The sequence below is a fragment of the Chenopodium quinoa genome, unplaced genomic scaffold, assembly GCF_001683475.1.
Source record: "Chenopodium quinoa cultivar QQ74 unplaced genomic scaffold, ASM168347v1, whole genome shotgun sequence".
Classification (NCBI taxonomy): domain Eukaryota; kingdom Viridiplantae; phylum Streptophyta; class Magnoliopsida; order Caryophyllales; family Amaranthaceae; genus Chenopodium; species Chenopodium quinoa.
In genome coordinates, this window is record NW_018742577.1 from 1,799,939 (window position 1) to 1,822,827 (window position 22,889).

A 22,889-nucleotide genomic window follows, 5' to 3' on the forward strand; every position below is an offset into this window, starting at 1 on the left:
AGGGAATTTCCCCTCCGGTTTTTTACTGTTTTTCCGGGGGAAATCAAGGTCCTGCCGAGGGTCCTTTGCTGACCTCTCGGATTCTTTTTTCTCGCGGTGATCCGCGATGTATTTTTTCAAGCATCCCTTCCGGACCATGTCCTCTATCTGGTCCTTCAGTTGGATACACTCCTCAGTGTTGTGGCCCGAAGACTCGTGGAACTCACACCACTGATTTTTATTTTTTCGCTGATACCACTCTGGGAGTGGTCGCGGCTTTCGGTAACTCTGCTCTTCCTTCGTCACACTGTAAATTTTGGCGCGTGGAAGAGAGAGCGGAGTGTAGGACTCGTATCTGCCTGTGTATGAGGCTAATCTGTCCTTCTTTAGGTCGTTGGCCAAAGATGGCTCCGGAGCCTTTGATTTTCCCTTTGCCTTATGGCCTTGGCCTTCAGACAAGGGTATTTGCCTCTGTTTCCCTCCCCCGGATTGAGGTTGGGTTTTTGCTTTATTCCATTCTTCGGCTCGGATGAACTTATCCGAAGCACTAAGAGCTTCCTCCAAGGTCTGCGGGGTATGCATGACCATGAAGTCTAGGAATTTTCCTGGCTGAAGGCCATTCTGCATTGCAAAGACAGCTAACCCCTGGTCCAGCTGGGAGACGCTTGATGACTCGTTACTGAAATGGGTCAGGTAGTCTCGGAGGCTTTCGGTTTCCCCCTGTTGCAGACTCATGAGCTCTGCGGTAGTCTTCTCTCGGCGGTTTGCCGTGGAAAACTTGCTCCTGAACTTGGAGGACAGATCATCCCAACCTGTTATGGAGCCTTGCCTTACTCCCTTGGAGATCCACGCTTGCGCGACCCCCTTGAGAGTGGTTGGGAAATATTTGCACCAAGTCGCCTCGGATCTGGGGCAAAGATGCATATGAGTCTCATACGAGGCCACGTGGTCCTTCGGATCCGTGGTCCCGTCATATGTGATATGCGACGGTATTTTAACCGTGGGTACGCGCTCTTCCAGTATCCATTGCTCGAATGGTGAACTAGCGGGTAGCATAACGGCCTTGCCCTTGTTCCTGGCCGAAGGGACCGCGCTCCGCCCTCTTAGAGAGGTAGGAGTGGTTTTCGTCCCTGGCTGGGAAGTCTGGGCCTCGGCTGCAGGGTACGAGAGGCGACTACGCACGCTCGGTTCCTGGCCGCCGAGTCGGTCAAGGACGCTTCTGCGAACAGTCTCAGGTTCTCGACGAGTAGATTCTGGCCGAGAAGCTGAGCTGCTGCTCTTATGCGCTTCTGGTCTTGAGGATGAGGATCCTTTAAATAATTGAGGGTTCTTTTTCCTCTGTTTTTCATTTTTCCAAGAATCCTCCTCCCACTCTTCCAGTTCCCGGAAGGAAGGAAGCTTCCCACCGTCATGGTCTAACTTCCTCCGCTGATGCCGGGTATGCGGAGGAGTTCGATCACGAGGCGGTGGCATATTCTGTGCCCTCATTGCCTCCATGAGTACTGCCAGCGCTCTTGCCACCTCTTCCGAACTGGGCCCCGTCAAAGGGGTCCTCGGCCGAGTGTGGGAATGAGGCCGCGCAGCCGATGGTTGGCTTTGGGACACTGAATATGTCCTATGATCAGACTGACCCCTGCTAGACCGAGAGTGGTCCGGCCTATATTGAGAGTCATGCATTACGGGAGATAGGGAATCCTCCTTGTATGATCCTCCCCCCGAGCCGGCACCCTTGGGAGAGTTCCGGTCCGGCGAGGGCGATGGTGTAGGGGTTTTAGGCTTTTCGCCCGCTCCTTGACGGAGGCTTTTGCTCTTGCGGTTCTTAGCCATGGCTGCTAAGATAATTGCAAGATGATCTTGGTTAGGAATTTGGCTTAAAGATTTTTGAAAGTCTTCCCCACAGACGGCGCCAAATTGTTTCGGGTGAAAACAATGGGACCTTGCCGAAGGTCCGCTGAAATGGAGAAGACTGGATTCGGTCCAAGTTACGTTGGGCCGAAGGTTTCCTGCACAGTAAACACACGTAAACTAGCCTCGGGGGTGTTGCCGAGGAAGGCCCCTCCGATGCTAAAGTCAGTACAATGTGTAAAAGGAAGACACTATGCAAGAGAGTTTGTAGCTTGAGGCTTTTGTGAAGTATATCTCAATGAGGATATCCCTATGAACGTGTCAATATGATGGCTTTTATACCTCATCATACATGGTGAGGTTGGGCCTTAGCCCAATTGGCATGCTTTGTGGGCTGACCTTTGACTTTTGTGCAATTGGAGAGTTGAACCTTGACCTTGGGCTTTTAATTGGATCATTTAGTGCTTAGGCCCAATTTTGACTAAATTGGACCCAAACAGTATGGATAAAACAAGATAATAAATGTCGATATATACTAAGGTTGTGTAACTCATTAATTCTCAAATTAATTTTATGTCTAATCTGTCTAAAATAGAAATCTACTAGGCTCTACTTTCATAACTGTTGTAATCGTTCTTCAAAAAAGAAATAAAAAAGTCCTTGTAATTTGTCATGGCATGAACTAAAGGTCTTTGCGGTGTAATTATTGTTCCAGAGTTCAAATTTTGATAGAGTTCGTTTGTTATAGACAGCTTCCAATTCTTACCTCCTATATATACAGCATATATTAATCGAGTCTGAGCGATAATTACTTCCAATCTTAAACAAGTTTTTATTAATAAGCTTAATATTTCCATAATCTATTTATTTATTTGAGTTTTAGAAATAAAACATAACGAAACCTACTTCATACTTCATATAAAGGAACAACAAGCACTCAAGGATCTGAATAAATGATTCAATAGTTTTATTCAAACGAGCTTATAAATTCATCGAAAGAAGCAAAAATCAAATTGTGCATTGCATAGGATGTAACTAATTCATATAATTAAGGTTCAAATAGAAATGTTCTTCTTAGGTCAACATATGTTGGAGAAATTACTTTGAAAAATCAAACAGTGGTAACGATCTAGGCATGTATGACTGCATTTTTTTAAAACGTTATTTGCCCCCCATGCTATCAAGTGTTAAACTCAAGAAAGATCGGAGAAAACAGCTTAGCCTTTGTGCAATACAAAACAAAACAAGACCTAACTTGCCCTAAACTCCTAGCAAGATAAACTTGACAAATATACAATATTAACAAATATAACCAAACCGACTCTAATTAATTTTGCATTCCTTTTGTTCAAATCTCTGTTCAAGTAAAGGACGAATAAGCGCCCTGCAGATGAGTACAAAATTGTTTTAGGCTAATTATTTTGGTGTTTAAAGTGCCACATGGGCATGTTATGAGAATTAATCCCAAGATCACCTAAAATCGGAGGGGGGGCTTTAACCAGGTCACTTGAGCTATCCCTCACTATTTGTTTTAGGCTAATTAAATCCTCTATATTTTTATTTTTTTCCGTCTTTGTGTCACTCATGGAAAATTACTTCCACCATTCTCTTATATGTTGTCGCAAGGGTCAAATAAGAAAGATGAAAATGATTTTATGTGCATATAATTTTACATATATATGTCCATATCGCATTTAACAACATAAACATGACCATACAATACAAAACGAACGGAAGAATCGAATGGAGTAGAATGGAGTAGTTGAACGGAAGAATCGAAGCTTGGAAGATATGGCAAGGATGATGCTGATCTCAAGTGGATCGGCGAAGTGGTTGTGTAGTGGTTGTGCAATATAGCTAAAGGAGAAAGAAAAGGGGAAAAGATTCATAAAATTACATTGTTATCCCTATTTTATTGATTGAAAAGACAATTTTAACTCTCTGAGAAACATAAACTTGTATTTAGCCATTTTTACCTTTTGACTGTTTAAGACTATAAACCCAAAAAGTAAAAATCGTAGGGTTTTTGACATTTTTATCACCTTCATTTCATCACTCTCTCTCCTACCTTCTTCACTGCAGACAACAATGGAGTCGCACAAAGAAGAACCCAATACTAACTTACTTGAAAAAATCGACGCTTTAAAAGCTCAAAAAAGCGACATTGAAGCTCGAATTTCAGCCCTAGAATCTCAGCTTCGAGATTCTTCGATTTCCAAACAATCCCCATGTAACGGTTCCTTCCCTTCAATCTCCACCGTCGATTCCAATCGCAACCGCCATGGATTACCGTCCGATGCTATTTACCGTTATAGTCGTCATCTTTTGCTCCCCTCTTTCGGCGTTCAAGGTTTCCCCTTTTCATTTTGATTTAAGATTCATTATTCAAGATTTTTCTAATGTTTGTTGGTTTTTTCATTAATTTGTGTTTTTTATATAGTTTAATTCAGTGTTGATGTAATTTTGAGTATCTAAAATTGTGCGAATTAACTAAATTTTGAAGAAATCTTTCATCTTTTGGGTAATTTTATTAAAGTGTTTTTTTTTTAATTAGTGTTAATTAATTCTTCGATTTCGGATTGGAGTAGAATATTGCAAGGAAATTAGCATTGCTTTAATTGTTGCATCGTCGGATTTCAATGCTTAATATAGGTTTTGGATCAAAATTGAGGCAATGGAATCGAATTTCGGGTTATTCAAAGTATTAAGATCACAGCATAGTATATGCTCACCATGTTTATTAAATATTTTCAAAGGGTCCCATGTTGTTTTTCTGTGTTTATGGTGACTTCGTATGGCGTTTAATCATGTAAGAACTTATTGAAATTGGTGTAAAGATGATTGTTTGACATAGCATTGTTGGGCTATTCTTTTGTTTATGCAAAATATCAAAAGGTTTTAGAGGTTTCTTTTGACTTACTGTTTGTTTGTTATAGGGCAGTCAAATCTGTTGAAGTCGTCAGTCCTAGTTGTTGGAGCTGGAGGCTTGGGATCACCAGCTCTTTTGTATCTTGCAGCTTGTGGAGTCGGTAAGACGTCATTTCGTTGAGATGTTATACCTAGAGGACAATTATTTGCACCTAGCAATCCACATTCTATCCTACTTAACTTTAAGATACATTTTTCCTTTTATGTGATACGATTAAACTTACTGAAGGAATTGAACTTCAACAAAACTAACATATTTTTCGGGTTGTTTTTTCAGGTCGAATAGGTATTGTTGATCATGATGTAGTGGAGCTTAATAATATGCATAGGCAGGTGTGCTCCTTAAACCGTATTATAAATTTGAATTTTTCCTAGAACTTATTCTCCTTTTAATTTGGTCTGGATGTCAGGTTATCCACACTGAAGCCTACATCGGCAAGTCCAAAGTAGAATCTGCTGCTGCTGCCTGTCGCTCGTGCGTAATTCTCTACTTGCATCCTTCCTGATTACCACATTATTAAAAAAAAATAATAATAATAAATAAATAAAATAAAATAAAAATTGTGTTTTTTGTTAGGCTTGATGTTGATGTTTGTTTCAGGATCAACTCCACAATTAATATTGTTGAATATAGGGAAGCATTACGAACATCAAATGCTTTAGAGATCTTTAGCAAGTACTTTTCCCGAATGCTTTGAATATAGGCTTGATGTTGATGTTTGTTTCAGGATCAACTCCACAATTAATATTGTTGAATATAGGGAAGCATTACGAACATCAAATGCTTTGGAGATCTTTAGCAAGTACTTTTCCCAAATTCTTTTATACTCGTGTATTATTCTTCACTTTAACTAATTAACTTTCAAATTGTTTAGGACTTGATAATTCTTCGCTGATGGCATTTTGCAGGTATGATTTAATAATTGATGCCACAGACAATGTCCCAATTCGATACCTGATCAATGATTGTTGTGTTGTGTTGAAAAAGGTAATGGGTTTCTTTAAAGCCCTGGTAATTACTTGGAAATACTTAATTGATGATTTATCGGGTGTGTGATTTGTTAAAACCATTGTTTTAATAGAATACTATCCGTGAAGTACAATTTATTTTGTTTCCCTAAGAAAATAGATGATTTATATCATGAAAGGAAATTCAATATATCAGTTGACATCTTGCTGTGAGTAATCATGACAGTGTGAAGGTTTAAACTGATAAGAAAAGGTAACAAATGTGATGGTTGATACACCTAGTCATATGTTCTTTCATGTGTGCTCACTGTGCAGTAGGATCGTGTAGATTTTTAGTATCATTCACCATAGAATCATGTGTTATATGCGTATCTTTTTGCTATCTAGGTTATGCAATACGAGATCGTTTCTCACTTCCTTAAATTTTCATTCTGCAGCCTCTTGTATCCGGTGCTGCTCTAGGATTTGAAGGACAGGTATCCATATAGTTTTTTTTCTCATATTTTTGGCTTAAGCTGGCTATGCTTATGAACTGATCAGAATTTATTCACAGCTTACCATTTACAACTACAAAGGTGGCCCATGCTATAGATGCCTTTTTCCAGCTCCACCACCCATGACAGCATGTCAAAGATGTTCGGACAGTGGTGTCCTTGGAGTAGGTGAGTTGCTGAATACGGAGTACTCACATATACTTTTATAGCCTGCAAATCATGCTTGTCTTAAACTCTCAATTGGTTTTTGGATTCCATTTGTAGTAATGTGGCTTTAAAGCATTGAAACAATGTGTAGAAGTTGAGTTTGAGGCAATGGTCCTGGCAGTGCATTTAAAAATGTTATTTTAACTCACTAGGGTTGCTGTCTGCATAATCAAGATTGAGTCTCGCTATTTTTACTAGTTGCTGATTTTGATGCTCTATTTTAGAACTTCTTCAGCTCTCTAATTCAGTGTCTTGTGAATTAATTTTTGGTTTTTGTTTCATACTTCACCTTCTATTTGTTGCATTGCAACTGCTTATTCTTATCTCTAACTTATGCTTTGCAGTTCCTGGAGTCATTGGAACTTTACAGGCCCTGGAGGCTATAAAAATTGCTAGTAATGTTGGTGAGCCACTTTCAGGACGGATGCTTATATTTGATGCATTGTCTGGAAGGATTCGTGTGGTATGATTCAAATTTCTATTTCTGATGTTGGGCCTTGTCAAACAATGTCTTTTCGATCTCCTTTTCAAATTGTGCCTCTATAAATGTGCTCTAATTTGTATAGTAATATTGTCATTAGTATCTTTATTTTGTTTTGATGTGTTTTAAGTTGGTGGCCTGGTGGGCAATATGGGAAACTCTATAAATGTGCTCTAAAAACCCACAATATACTTCTCCTTTACATCAAAGCTCTTTGTTGAATTATGTGATGATCAATGGATCGGATAAGCAACTAAAAGTTTTATTGATCTGTGCCAGACTGCCAGCACAGTAATTCTTATTGCTTTGATGTGAATCGAGAGAATAATGAGTGTTGGGCATTGTTGTTATGTCCTTGTGGAGAAATTCGGTTTTTGAGTTCAAGATTTCTTCCTAAAGTTGTTATCAATATCAACCTCTTTTTTAAATCTATTTAACTGAAAAAAGTATTTTTCTTTTAAATTTGCTAATTCTATTATCTACTTTCATTTTTTTTTTTTGAACAAACTTTCATTTCTTACATACATACATACATACATACATACATACATACATACATACATACATACATACATACATACATACATACATACATACATACATATTGGGTTTTACTGTCTACACATTTGTGCTTGTGGATTGCTAATGTTAAATTTTCTCATTGTTAAGGTCAAAATAAGGGGACAGTCACCACAATGTGAAGCCTGTGGAGAAAAATCCGCATTCACCCCTGAACACTTTAGAGAATATGACTATGAGAAGTTCACCCAGTCTTCCCTGTCTACAGTAAGACTTTTATCTGTTTTGTAACTTCTGTTTAAGCTTGGAGTTCTCTAATGTTATTATCATTTTATGACCCCCAATGCTGGTAATTTTGGATCAAGACAATTTTTTTTTTTTTTTTTTTTTTTTTTTTTGGTTACATGTATTCTATTGGAATTCCTGCCAGTGTAGTGTGTACTCAGTCAAATTCTACATTATGAATTAGGTGTTCTGGTCTCAGATTTCTCCTATTTTATTATATTGAAATGTCGCTATATATGACAGTATTGTCCTATCATCAACGTTCATTGTTGGGTTATAAAAAAAGATGCCTATGCTTCAATACAACCTGAATTCCCATGCAAGTCTCTTTTGGGTTATATGCTTTAATGACTACTTTGATGATGTATTCTCACTATACTTGGAAGCCTATGTATTAGTGTGTGTATATTGTATGTCAAATTAATCACATATTCACATCTCAACTTTTCGATGCATCATAAGTACAGCACTTGGTGTATGAAAAAATTGCAATGTTAGCATATTCTTTCAAAAATTTAGCAGTCCCCACGATATTAGGTGGTAATACTCTTGGCAAGCTGGAGCATTTTATACCAACATACCTTTCCTTAGGTTTATTATGATTTTGGTAATAGGACAACTGCCTAAGATATTAGGAAGTTTCTGATTGTTTGAATGATCCATAGACTAGGTCGCCGGACCCTTAATAAATTCTTCTAGGTCACAAAATAAAACGAAATTTATATTTAAATGAACTCCCTGCCCTCATGATAGCTGATGACTATATTTTCTATTTTGTTCGTATTTCTGTAACAGTCAAATTGTTTTAAATGTGTATTAAGTGGCTGCTTTTCCCGTCTATCTTATCTGGGTGCAGGCTCCTCCCAAGTTGAACCTTGTGCCGGCAGATTCAAGAATTAGCTGCAAGGAGTACAATGAGAAGGTTGTCAATGGAGAAGCACATATTTTGGTTGATGTTCGGCCTGCTCATCATTTTGACATAATCTCACTTCCCAATTCTCTTAATCTCCCACTCTCAAGTTTGGAGTCCCGATTGCCAGAAATCTCTGCTGCTTTGAAGGAAGAGGAAACACGTAGAGGCATTTCCGGTGCTCATCTGTATACAGTTTGCAGAAGAGGCAATGATTCACAGAGAGCTGTCCAATTACTACACAATCATGGCTTCACCACAGCCAAGGACATTGTCGGTGGATTGACAGCTTGGCAAAAAGAAGTTGATCCCAACTTCCCTGCCTACTAATGACATTCACACAACTTCTAATCTTGTTATTCACTTTGTAGATTAGAACCTTTTTTGGCATGGTTTGAAACCTTGAAACTTAATTTGCTCATTGCCTCTTCTCAAGTTCCCATTGTATGACAATGATATACTTCATAGCAAATTACATAATATTTTACGATAATTTTTACCCTATATAAGGGCATACTAACACTTGAATCTTTGCTTGGGACATGTTTCCGAAAACTTCGATACCCATACCTGGTTAACATACCAGATATATGCACGAAAAATAACCCTCTTAACTGCCATCAATTTATTACGGTAGCAGACTGGTTATCTTGAAGATCTTGCTGGTTAAGTGCACGAAAAAAAATTACCAAAATTTTTCATTAAGATGTCAGAAGTTCCAATAACTTCAAACACATCCTCCAAAAACACAAAATTGTAGAGTTATCATCTACTCATTTTGCTCCTACTTGACCAACACTTTCAGTCTAGCAAATCACTAAATCTCTAATCTATTGACTACCATCCAAGAAGTAAAAGCTTCAACAAAGCCATACGGATATAAAGACCATTCTTTGCTTGTCTGAAGTAGGCTGCCCTCGGATCTTCATCCACATCTACTGTTATCTGTAAAGGTCAAAATAAAACATCAACAAAGTAAGAAAGCAATTTCTTGCCAACGTGAAAAACAGGGAACGAGAAGAGGGACATGAGAAGAGTTATGATCTGGTTTAATGATTTGGAGGGAAGGACCACAGTACATGCATCACCTTCACTAGTAAGGGATTAAGAAAATTACCTCGTCAAGACGTGGAAGAGGGTGCATTACTACAGCGTGCTTCTGCATCACATTCAACACATTTTTATTTACTATGTATTTTCCTCTTGCTTCTTCGTAAAGATCAGTCCTTTCCCCAAAACGCTCTCGCTGAATACGAGTCTGATACACTACATCACATTTAGAAGCTACTTCCATTAAGTCAGCACTTTCTTCCCATTGAATGTTCTTTGAGGTCAGATACTCCTTAATGTCATCCTGAAGTTGCAATGTAATGCAATTTAGTATTCTAGAATTACTGCAATCTAGATTTCCATATTTGATTATTTTTCTAGTAAAGAACAAAATGACCTTACATCAAATATTCAACATAAACATACCTTCATTCTCACCACATCTGGTGCCACAAAGTATATCTTAACATCATTATACTTGGCAAGCAAATATGCCAGAGAACGAACAGTCCTTCCATAAGCAAGATCACCAACCAATGCAACACTAATGCCATCTAGCTTTCCTACCTCTCTTTGAATGGTGTATACATCTAAAAGAGCCTGCGTCACATAAAAGAGAAGGTCAGGGATAACAATAATACTCACGACATACAGCACTATAGGGCCACATCTTTGTATTCTACAAAATTGCAATTATACAATTCTACTTTAGTGTTGATAAGGTAAGGTGAAGAGCCCACCGAGGATGACTAGGGAGGGGGAGACAAATGAGATCATGGGATTCATTTCAGTCCTTGGGCCAGGAAACTAGAAAAGTTGGGAAAACTTCCCTGACTTTTCAGCTCACTCAAAAGTTCATGGGATGATTATAGTACAAAAAGACAGGATATTGCAAAAGGAAAGAGAAGAGCCTGACTACTTCCTAAGCAAATTATGTCATGTGAATAATTATAAAAATTTCTTCCTCTATATCTGTGAATACAATATGATCAAGTATTGATAACAAATGAATTTATGTGAGGATTCCCAAATGAGCAGTGGCTTGCACAGATTAGGTAATTCTGTGAAGTATCATCATCAAAGATCACGGAGCATGACTGAAGTATACATTATGCATTCATCGTTGAAGAAGGTAGAACTGAAAAGATGAACTTTTACAGTCAAAATGTCATACTTTGTGAGATCTATGATGAAAAGACACATTCACAATGTCACACAAGCGCACAGACACACCCACAAGCACACCGATACATACACATAGCTCAGACACCAGTATGCTGGTAATGTAGTTTAGCAATAAGCTATCATCACTTAACAGCCAAACAAGCCACAAAAGTGGGGTTATATTACTGTCTCACTACATAGCAATAGGAAACTGTCACCATCCTCTTATAGTAGATTTATATATCCAATGTTAACAATTTATTAGCACAGCAATAATGTAAGGTCCAAGAAAATTTTAGAGATTTTGTCAACTAATATCATAGCCTCCAAAACATGGTATTAAATGAGCAGCAACATTTAAGTCTACATGAACTTCTTTATAATATAGTCACACATCAAAAATTAATGTCCCTAAAAGGTTACATTCAAGATAAAATAAGGCTTAACCTGAGTTGGATGCTGCCCTGGACCATCTCCTGCATTTATGATGGGAATTCCCGCGGTTGTAGCTGCCCTTCTAGCAGCACCACTTTCAAAGTGCCTCATCACAACGATATCCGCATATCCTTCAACTGTTCTAATAGTATCTGCATAAGAAGGCAACACATTACAACCAAAACACATCAGAGGACTGCCAATAACAATCACGTAGAAACTAGTAAGCCCTACCCTCTAGTGTCTCTCCTTTGGCAGCTGATGAAAACTCTCTAGCATTCTCAGTTGTCAAAACTTCACCACCTAACCGTTTCATAGCAGATTCAAACGAAAGCCTGGTTCTAGTAGAAGGCTCGTAAAACAAAGTAGCCATTAAGTATCCCTTCAAAATCTGGCTCCCAGGTGAGTTTTTTTCTACCTTCTCCATCTCCTGCGCCACCTCAAAAATCGCACTAAGAGTCTCTCTATCAAACTGCTGAGCTTCAAGCACATCATCAAGTTGAAATTTCTGACCTACTGAAAATAAATTTGTATTCCTAACACCAACTACATGGCAAGGAACTCCAAGCCTCATCGGAACTTCCCCATTCGACTCCCATTTTAAAGGTTTCGCCCCAAACGAGCCCCTTAACGAGGTGAAGTCAGCAGATGAGCAATTTGGCACGCAATTAACCACCCTTTTCCTGAATAAATCCGGGCAGCCGCTCATAATAACCTTTTGAGATTTACTCACATTACAAACGCCTACGGCCCCGTTCGATGCACACATGCTCAATGAGGATGAAGAGGCCATTGCAATTATCAAAACTACCTAAATATTATGCTAAAACCCCTGAAAAATGTCATAAAACAAGTTGCCATATCATGAAATGCACAAACTAGTAAAGATCAATTCTTGCAACAATTAACCACAAAAACAGAAGAAATTAAACAAATTGTATCACGCAATTAACCACAAAAACAGAAGAAATTAAACACATCCTAATTGAGAATTCAATACTCACATACGCACAAATTTTATTCCAAAATCAAATTTATATAGAACCTCAAACTGTTCTAGCTATGTACGTAATTCGAATTACAGATTCAAAGATACACAAGTAACAATTCCAAAAATAAATAAAAACCCACCAAAATTATACCCAGAAATAATTCAAAAAAGATAGTTTAAATTAAAATAAAAAACAAAAGAAAGACTCAAGAAGCATTGAGATACCTCAAAGGCCGAAGAAAACAGCGTCGCTTTGGTGGAAGAACAGTGAGATTACAGAGGAAGATGAGAGTAACGGAGTGGTGTGAGCCTGTGACTGTGTGAATGAACGACTGAACGGTGAACAGGGATTTTGGGTGTTTTTTTTGGGTTTTTGGTACTGTATTTTTTTATTCTTCCTACTTTCCCAGTGATATTGGTCCATTTTTCATTGGTACATCGTATCGTGTTTGCGTGCCTTGGAGTTGGCTAGACTCGGTCCATAATAGTATGACACAGCTCACTAATAAGGTGTCAACCGTGTCACATAACAACATTTTAAAAGATTGGCTAACACCTAGACACACAATGCGAGTCCATTTTGTTATATTGTATTCGTGTTTTTTTGATGTACAAGTTAAGTTTCATTTATTGTAAGGTATTTTGTAATGTTAGCCTGTAATGAGCTGTATTTTTCCAACAGAAATGTGGCCCGTATGCATATTAACGTGTCGTGTTGTGCTTTTTTCATGATGGGTTGTGCGTTATTAGCCTGACTCAATATCCTCTATAGTTTGATGTTTTTTTGGTGTGATAGTATTATGTAGGCAAGGATTCTCTCACATTAATCACAAGGTTTTGAAATCTAGAACCAAATCTATACTTAGTATTTAAGAAGTCTAACCAAGAAAGACACATGTTCCCATCCTATTACACTTCTCTATCTGCTTCTCTAACCAAAGTGTCACATGTCTTCTTACATTATTATTTTTTTATTACACCATCTTTCTTTAATTCTTTCATTAAACTTCTATTTCATCTTCCATATACACTTCATTCCTTCATCTTCATCCCTCTTCTTCAATTCAACCTTTTCCTACTCTCTCTTTAATTTTAGCCCTCCCTCCCCCCCCCCCCCTATTTAAGCCTCTTTTTCAATTAAAGTATTAAAATTTTAATTTCTTTAATCATGTTTCCAATTACATATTATACCCCATAATGACTTATTGATATTTCCTCACTCATCTCTCAATGCAATTTTATATGAATAACTCGTGCATTACAGGGGCCAGAAGGCTAGTTTTCATTAAAACCCTACCAAAACTTTAGTAATAATATGTGTCCATTATGTCCTATTGTAGTACAAATGTTCTTTCACTTTGACGCTTTTTTCTAGCAATAATAGTATTAATTAATCATTTATAGCCCCTAAATTTAAAGTTTGCTTACAACATATCAAAAGTCACGGCTTAAGTTAATAAAGTGTTTTGTGAATGATGTGAAACTCACAAAGAATAACAAATACAAGTAAGAGAGAAAGATTATGTGCAAGACTACAAGCAACATTACTTTAAGACGAATTATGTATTACCAGTTTTACCAATTTGATAATCTGGAAAAAATGAATATAAGGATAGAGAATCTGAGGATGAATTATTACCTTCCAAGTACAAGAGATTTTTTTTTTTTTTTTTTTTTTTTTTGACAAGGAGTACAGGAATTTAAAATAGAGTGACAAACATAGTATATAGCCATATAAATGATTTAAAAAGTTAAAGACAGTTACAATTTTAATTTCATTATTCAAAATCTTGTGAATAGTTGTAAATAATCAACTATTACACTAAAACAAACAAAATAGCTCCAACTATGAACTATGACCATGAAACAAACACCAATAACTTAAATAAAAATAAGAAACATGACTACTAATCCAAGATATTAATACTTGAAATGACTATCCAAAAGAATTAAAAGATGGAAAATTTAAAGGAACATGCAAATGGGATAGTCTTAGCTTGCATGCTTAAAAACAAATGAACCATGCATGTTAATGCCTTAATTCTTTCTTGGAAATTTGGGGACTATTTTGAGAGCCAGAAGATCCGGGAGGCCAAGGGAAAGGAAAGGGGAAAGGCGGTCCGGGCAGCATAGGAGGCAATGGGATAGGAGGGTAGGGTTGAGCATAACCACACAACCCATACCCACAAGGCCTCCCGAAACCACACCTTTTCCCACATTCACCACAATTAAAAGGATCAAGGTTGGTATTCATGCACAATCCATTACAACATTGCCATGTAAACGGACATCTTATGCCACAAAAACCACAATTTAGAGGATCAGATAGGATATCAATGCATCGATTCATACAACATAATCTTCGTGGGGGAAATTGAGTTCCTGAGCAAATCCACGGCCTATTCCAACACCCTTGTTGTTGAGCTCTTGGGTTTATGGCTCTTTTAAGCCATGGCGAAGTGGTGTTAGCCTTGGTGACATTAAATCGCGCTTCTTCAATGTTGTGTTTTGCACCCACTTCTACAATTAGAGATAATAGTGCTAGGAAATAAAAAGTATAGGCTAAAATTTTCATTTTGAGATGCATTATTAACAACATTCATTACTAATAAAGGTGTGCTTTGTAACGAGTTATATAGAGGATTTTAGGCAACCAAGTTACGGAGTGTACATTCATGCTTTTCATACATGGATTGATTATTACTTGGTTCTCATGGAAATTATGTGAGTTAATTGAGTAGACCACCTCCATTATTTGGTAGTTAGGTATTAAGTTGGGTAGTTTTTGGCTTTTTAAACCCAAATTAACATATTAGAGCACATGTAAAGGCATAAAGGAGCTCTTTTCTTGCAACCTTGCTCACAATTTTGTTAGGGTGTAAACATGGAAAGGCTTTTGGTCGGCTATTTGATATGGAGTTTAAGAAAATAAGTATATGAATTTGTTGCTCACAAGTCACAAGTAGAACCCACGCATTTCCACTTAATCTGCAATACCCTTAGCTTCTCAAATTAGATGGTCCATTAATTAATAGAAAATTCAGTTTAAAAATCAGTTATAGTCACAATTTCACAAATAGCTAAAAAGAAACACATTTCACATCATCTAGCATACTCGGTCATTTTCTATTTATAGTTCTCGTCTTGATTGTTTACGTATGTCAGTTTACCATCAATACCTTTGATTACATATTAATAAATATTATAAAACAAGACTCCACATGACTATGATTTTTCTGCCGTATTATTTTAGAAGTAATTTAGAAGATTTTTTTACCCTGTAAATATTTGCAAGATTCTAAACACAAACTTAAAAGAGAAAAAGGTGGTTAGAGTACTTATTAAACATGTTTAAATAGTGAATACATATAAGGACCTTTTCTTTTGAGCTTCTAGGCAAGCAGAGTATAGCAGAGCAAATTGAGTCAGTAAAGCAGAACAGAATATATTTCAGCAACGCAGAGCAGAACATATTTCAACAGAACAAAGCAGCTCAAAAGAACATGGTCTATCTCTAAGAAACTTTAAAACATCATCTTGTTAGGATTTTTTTTGCCTGAACAAATAAGTGCAAGGCATGGAACAGCTCAAAAATTGCAATGAACAAATAAACTACACAATAAGCTAAATAATTAAAGTACTTAACAGAAGCTATTTGATTAAATCCAAATAACAGCATCTTACAAGCGCCAAATTGCTCAGGGGCAAGCGCACTTATATTACATCCCTCCTGAGGCAGATTGCCTGTTCGACATCGCTCCTGAGGCAGGTAGCCAACAGGCAATGATAGCTATGAATAGGATCCATTTTATAAATTATCTATTTTCCTAATTTTTTTCTTTTATGAGTTAATTACTTACATTACTCATAACAATTTGTCAGTAGCAAAACATGCGACTCATTGATTTAAAGCTAAAACAGATGATACAAACTCAGTTTGCATCATTTAGGGAAGCAAATAATAAGCTGAAGAGCCATATTACTGTTGGACCAAACACTCATGGTTCCCGGGCACCATAGGAGAAGCAGCCGTGTTGATGGAATCCGCTTCTCTAGAAGCATGGGGAGATTCAAGCTCAGCCACCTTGAGAAGCATGTCTGACCCATTTTCAACTACAGGACAAGCAATGGCTTCAAATATCATGACCTTCACTTCTTCGAACCTTGCTTCGGACAGAGACACCTCGGCCAGGAGCCTCCAAGCATTACCCTCAGACGCCTCATCATAGTCTTTTCTCCTCTTTAACACAATATGTCCACTGATCTCCCAGACCGCTGGATTTACTTGGGTGTCAAGGAGCTCAGGACTTACCTCCCCTAAGGCCTGTTTCTCAGCATAGCACTGAATCCAAAAACAAGAGATACATGTCAATAACTAAGGAAATGAGAAGGACAAGAATTCAAGGGAAAGGTATAAAGGGATTTATTTGTAGCACCTGTGGGAGGATAAAAATCCGCCTTCCAGAATCAGCAATAAGAACATTGTAAGGGATGTTAGTGTCTTGCAGAAAAATGCAGCAGTCTGAGACCTCCTTGGCTAAATCTTGGAGAGAATTCCCTCCTTCCAAGACAAGACCCCTTACTGGATATTTCAGGAGCTCAAATATCTTGACCCCATTACTGGTAGTAGTGATTTTCTTGGTAGGAGCCTTCTCAATGGGAAATGGGCTAGCCAAGTAATAAGCCTGTTTTCCGGAAAACATAAGAGTTAAATCTTTGAGAAACACTATCCATGAAAGGTATAAAAATTTTTAAGGAAAACCAACATGGCCCTGAGAGAATACCTGGAAATGGAGATGGTTAATGGTAGCAAATGCACCCAAGCTATTGTATCCAAGACGGAAGTAAGGACTCCCAGCTTCAACAGCCATGTTCAGAGCAAGCAAGAAACTCTCACAATCAATCCTTTGAGGCAGGCACTCGAAAATTCGAGGAATCAAGAGCACGTGTCCATATTCAATAGGACTGACCTGTTTATAAAAATAACATAATTCATCAAAAGATTAATAATTTTTGCAACGTAAAAAAAAACATAATTCTTAACACTGGATAATAGTGGAAAAAATTACATTAATGGCAACAAAGCTTGGCGAATTCTCAACAGCGATTGGAGCACCAGGGATGAAGTAAGCTTCACCGTCCTCACTTGCTTCAAACTGGAAGAGCACCTCTTCCTGCCCAACTTTTGTGAAGTTAAATTTGCTGCCATCAAAGGGTTGAAGGACCTTATCGACTTGGAATTCAGTCGGCCTTTTCTTCAGGTGACGGCCCTCATTAAGCTGGGCAACAAATCCATAATCACCAGGGATCACCTATAGTTTAATCCATGAAGATGTATCAGTATCACAAACCACAAGAATTAGCTCCAAACCAATAAATACAACAGAAATTAAAACAACTAAAAAAAAAATAAAAACAATGTTATAGAACAGGGAAAGCTATATCAGACCTTGGTTTCACAAGCAGTAACATCATAGCGGAATAGACCCCTCTCGAAGCGGTCCTCCCACTGTTATAACAAATTAAGAATGAGATTAATACAAAGTTCTACACAATACAACTCTAATCTAAAAAGATATTAATCAGGTTGTATCCCTGTTTGACTTGAACTACTTATTACCTCTCCAAGCAGGAGTGAGTCGAGGAAGGCAACAGGGGACTCTCTAGCCTCATCAACAACCAAATCCTTCTCAGTTCCAATCTTATTGACCCTCTTGTAAGCGTACAGAGGCAGTTTTGCACCTATTGAAAAGTCCAGGTCCCAACAAACAAAGATCAATCACAGTAATTCAAATGAAAATCAGCAAGAAAACCACTTAAATTGACATGACGCACGGATGTGTCCTCAAGCAAAACTACATGCAACACCTTTACATAACAAGCACCTAGCAACCAGTGTATAAAACAAAAATCCAGAAAACTTAATCCTGTTAAGGGGCTAACACAATCACCCCTAGGTGTTGTTACCTGCAACGACAACATTTCAACAATTCTCCAAGACATCCACTTAATAATCAACCAAGAACAACAAAATGCAACGACGATCCCATGCAAACCATACCTAAGCTCAACCAACGGTTCCTTCACTAAAGTGACAAAGATCTAATTGATTACAATATATTCCTGGCTCACACATACATGATACATATACCAACATAAGGTTTCAAAGTGATACCGAACAAACACTAAGCTACGAGGATAATCTCAACATCCGTCTATTAAAGCAATAGAAACACCTCCCTCCCCAAATTCGCCATTGACAAACATTCAAAAGATTTCACCAAACTTTCAATTAAATATCAAATCAAATTCCCGCAAATTTCAGGACAAGAACTCAATTAAATACAATCCATCAAATACCAATAGCACAACATGCATTCATAAATTCCCACAAATTTCAGGACAAAACCCCAATTAAATACACTCCATCAAATATCAATAGCACAGCATGCATTCAAAATAATTGCAATCAACCATTTTTACATAAAAAGACATGTATAAATTAATAACAAGAATTCAAAGAGGAATTTCATTGAATACCTTGTATGCAACACTCTTTGAGACAATTCCGGCCACACCCACTAACAATCCGAGCAGACCCGTCTCCCTCCTCCTTCTGATAATTCGACACAATCGTCGGAACCCTCTTAATCCTCAACATTTTTTTTCTTTTGCTTCTTCTTCCCCAGAAAAAATTCAAAAAATCAAACTTTTTTCTATACAGCTACACCAACTACTTGTATATATATTAAAAAAAACTACAACTACGAAGCTCAGAAACAACCGCCTCCGGCGAGAAAGAGAAGATCGGAAGGGCTGCCGCCTTCGGAAGGCAAGGCGCCGCGTCCGCCGTGCAACGAAGGGCTACCTCGATCAATCAAAAGACAATTACAACCCTTCTTACGTCGCACATCACGGGCGTGCAAAGGCCGAAGTTTTCTTTGTATAGCCGTGTTTGCAATCAAAATCTCTGTCCTTGGGTTCTAACCCCAGCAAATTCCTTCATCAAAATAAAAAATCAGCCAAATTTGGAACTGGGTATTTTCCGGGTATTTATGATTTGGTGTAGAATTGGATGAATTTGAGGAGAGAGAAAGGATTCAGAAGGCGGAGTTAAATAGATAGAAAGGGTGAGTGAAGACGAGAGGATTGAGAAAGGGAGAAAATGGGGGAATTGTGGTTGTGGTTGTGATTCGTGAAACGTAGTTGAGATTGATTTAGGGGTGGTGAGTGATTTGTTGGATGTGGACAACAAACAATAGGAGAGGGAAAGAGAAATAACGGTTGTTATATGGTTTGGTTTGGGGTTATTATGCATGCAACGTATATGCTTACGGTATAAAGTATAAACCTACTTGTAATATTAGATGGGGAGGAGGTGTCTTATCGGACCGGAATCTCTTTTAAAAGAGAAAGTTTTGCGTTAGATCGGACTCACCGTGAGTCTGACATTAATAATTTAATATCTAACATTAGTAATTTAATATTTGACATTAATAATCTAATATTTGACATTAATAATCTAATATCTGACATTAATATTTTTAGGGGGTTATTCATTTTCACAGTTCTCTTCCTCTCTCCTTTGATTACTTCTTCTCCATTCATCTCTCTTTACCTCCATTTTCTCTCTCATTCATCTCAACAATTGTTTGCTTGCTCAAATCTTCATTGTTTCTCACTGCTAGTTGAATGTGACGTGGTACTATTCGAGATTTCTTATTGGCTTTTGCTGTATTTCCAACCAACTCCAATACCTATATTAATTTCAATTTCCCAAAAATTTGTTAGAACAAACCCTAGAATCACTAATTTTGGTAAAATTTGATTCAATTGAAGTGAAATGCCAACAGAATCAAATTCATTGAATGATTAATTGCATATTTATCCATGTATGATTGTCAAATTAAGAAATCATCGGTTATGTAGATTTTGCAGTAAAATCGATTGAAATGAAACAAAATCAATTGGATATACATACATATATATATATATGAAAAAGCAACGAAAATGGATGCTTTCGAACTGCGATCAACCCAAAGGTCGAGGATGAAGAAGCAGCAACATTTGGATGAACATTTGGGTTCTCAAGCCCGGACTCACGGTGAGTTCGTTCTACGCAAATTTTATCCCTTATAAAATAACCCGTTTTACATACGCATTAATATCTCTTAAGAATAAGGATTCTCCACCCCCAAGTTGCCTTTAGTAGGGATTGATCTCATAAGTTGGGTTCGAAACAAGTTAGAATACGATATGGAGAAAAGACTATCTTCGTTTTTTTTTTTTTTAATATTTGTTTCTTTGAGGAAGAAAAAAATAAATTTGTTACTTTATCGGTGGAAGAGGAACATAAAAATTATTTAGCCCTCCCCAAATTATTTGGATGTGTGGAAGGTAATACATAAAAGTATACCTTTGATCATCTCTGATCTCGAGAAGTTGTAAAAACTTAGATTGTTCACATTTTCACAATGGTGAAACATGAGTTTTGGTCCAAACTCTTTAAAAAGAAAATTGTAAGGCCTTGTTCTTTACAGTTGCTCTGCATTACTCTACTCCGCTGAGTGAAATATGCTCTATTCTACTTTGCTGACACCTGCTCTGCTCTGCCTGTCCAAAAGCTCAAAAGAACCGGGCCTAAGTACACTACACATGGTTGATTCTAACTTTCTAATAAGTTATTTCACTACTATTTAATCAATTTTTATCTCAAGTTAATAAATATGTCAACTAGTGCCCTTTTGCCGTTTGGGATGGGATCAAATTTGTAAGAGTCTACTCATCATCATAATCTATAGCTTAGGTTTTCTCTTTATAATTTAAATACTATATCCAAGCTTATATTATCTTGACTTATATATTAATAAGTGTGTCTTAGCTTACTTTTTCAATATAATGTAGCAAAACTTATTTAGTCTAATTATCCAAAATTATTAGTATAAATATATGATATAACTTATACAAGTATAAACTTATTTATTTAAAACAAATCAAACTAAGATCAACGTATTATAAACTTATTTATTATAGTATTACGTTGAACTATATAAACTTGTTTATCAAGTGACAAAAACTGTAAATAAATCAACAGTTTTTAATTAAATATAGACCTCACAATTATTTAATGATATATTTTTGAAAATATTAATTATGCTAACTAGACATTTTTTGTTTATTTATAATTTTATTACTTAATAGAACAAATTATCTATCAAGATAATAAAACGGAAGCTTCCTCATAGCTCGAGGGTAAAAGTACGTTCTAGTGATAGACTGGTAGAGCATACAGTCCATTTGTTTTTCACTTTTTCGTCATGGACCTCGTGGTTACTTCGTAGTCAACTATGGTACAAAAAGGCCAACAATTTTTTCCACGGACATAATGCATCTGACATTCAAACCCAAAAATACTCTCATTATATTATTTTATTTGCGGTCTAAAACTTTTATAGCCGACTAATTACTGCGTTTTATGAGAATCAAGCCAATCTAATATTAAAAGCATATATTTCATACTCAAACAAATATACTACTTGATTTGGTCCCCTCTCACTTTTGTGGACATGGAAAATACTACCATTATTAGTAAAATGGCAAAAGAGGATATATTGTTTTTTTTTTTGTTTTTTTTTTTGGACACAAAATGTACTCGTAGGCAAGATCTAATTCTATAATTCATCCATATTAAAATGTACAGCAGCTATCAAGTGTGCATGTTACATTGAATTTTTTGCAGTGGGTTGTTCTCCCTTCGCTTATCTTTTGTATACAGAGTTGGATGTAGGCTGTGCTGGATCAAGTCCGTGTGTCTTGGGTTTGGCTAAGTTCGGAACACGATCAAGCTCGGTATCTGTTGTGCCCGCAAATTCTTAACTACACAATTATGTAGCTAAGCTAACTACACCACTGCACTATTAGAAGTTAATCTAGAAAAATCTAGATGTGTAATGAAAAATCTAGTGAGTAGTTTAGAAAATTCTAGAATAAAGTAGAAAAATCAAGAGATGTTTGTATCTAGAAATATCTTGTAAAAATATCAAAGATCTTTGATGTAGAAAGATCTAAATACCTGTAATATTAGACATGTGTAGAAAACCCTATAGAGTAGGAACAACCACTATAAATATGTTCAATGTACATGGGTTAGAAGTGAGCCAATTAAGAGAGCTCATATTGATGTGACGAGGGAAGTACTCACCAAGATAGTGAGAGACATGAGTTCTCACAAATTAGATAAGAGTGGTGTAGGTGTGAGTAAGTCTCCACTAAAAATATTGTTGTACAACTTATGATGAAATTTATGAAATCATAAAATTGTTGTATGACATTTGAGTCCATTAAACTTTCGCGTGCGCCCAAATTTTATCATGCACCCATATATGAACATATAGTAATTCAAAAATGATCATACATTTTTTTTTCCCTTTTTATATCTTTAACTCTCTCTCTCTTCTTCTTTGTTAATTTTCTCTCTCCTCTGTTTTCTTCTCAATCTAAAATTTTCTCTCCTCTTTTTTCCCCCCTTTTTTTATAAGTTAATTTTCCTTTTTACTTCACTTTCCTTCAATCTTTATACTTCTTTGTCCTTCTAATTCAGATATTCTCCAATTCGTTACCATTGTAGCATCC

At 36.9% G+C, this 22,889-nt stretch overlaps 3 protein-coding genes across 4 annotated transcripts; 1 reads left to right on the forward strand and 2 right to left on the reverse strand.

Annotated features, from left to right (window-relative positions):
• Nucleotides 1–3,798: 3,798 nt before the first annotated feature.
• Nucleotides 3,799–9,104, forward strand: LOC110720918 (adenylyltransferase and sulfurtransferase MOCS3-like). Of its 2 annotated transcripts, none has more exons than XM_021900006.1 (11): nt 3,799–4,174; nt 4,761–4,853; nt 5,030–5,085; nt 5,163–5,227; nt 5,354–5,428; nt 5,662–5,740; nt 6,159–6,197; nt 6,275–6,383; nt 6,767–6,885; nt 7,573–7,689; nt 8,564–9,104. In XM_021900006.1, the coding sequence occupies exons 1-11, from the start codon at nt 3,913–3,915 to the stop codon at nt 8,945–8,947; spliced, it is 1,398 nt and encodes a 465-aa protein (XP_021755698.1). In that variant the 5' UTR covers nt 3,799–3,912; the 3' UTR covers nt 8,948–9,104. The 2 variants fall into 2 exon arrangements, with proteins under 2 accessions (XP_021755698.1, XP_021755699.1); XM_021900007.1 differs by having other exon boundaries at nt 3,977–4,174; nt 4,766–4,853.
• Nucleotides 9,105–9,288: 184 nt separating this feature from the next.
• LOC110720919 (aspartate carbamoyltransferase 1, chloroplastic-like) lies at nt 9,289–12,893 on the reverse strand. Its single transcript, XM_021900008.1, has 6 exons — nt 12,483–12,893; nt 11,501–12,098; nt 11,279–11,418; nt 10,094–10,267; nt 9,735–9,971; nt 9,289–9,562 (listed from the first exon to the last, which is right to left on the reverse strand). Exons 2-6 carry the CDS (start codon nt 12,057–12,059, stop codon nt 9,455–9,457), a joined length of 1,218 nt encoding a protein of 405 aa, XP_021755700.1. The 5' UTR covers nt 12,060–12,098; nt 12,483–12,893; the 3' UTR covers nt 9,289–9,454.
• Nucleotides 12,894–15,882: 2,989 nt separating this feature from the next.
• LOC110720920 (GDP-L-galactose phosphorylase 1-like) lies at nt 15,883–19,515 on the reverse strand. Its single transcript, XM_021900009.1, has 7 exons — nt 18,798–19,515; nt 17,878–17,999; nt 17,707–17,766; nt 17,327–17,569; nt 17,042–17,227; nt 16,694–16,942; nt 15,883–16,599 (listed from the first exon to the last, which is right to left on the reverse strand). Exons 1-7 carry the CDS (start codon nt 18,916–18,918, stop codon nt 16,237–16,239), a joined length of 1,344 nt encoding a protein of 447 aa, XP_021755701.1. The 5' UTR covers nt 18,919–19,515; the 3' UTR covers nt 15,883–16,236.
• Between the last annotated feature and the right edge of the window lie 3,374 nt (nt 19,516–22,889).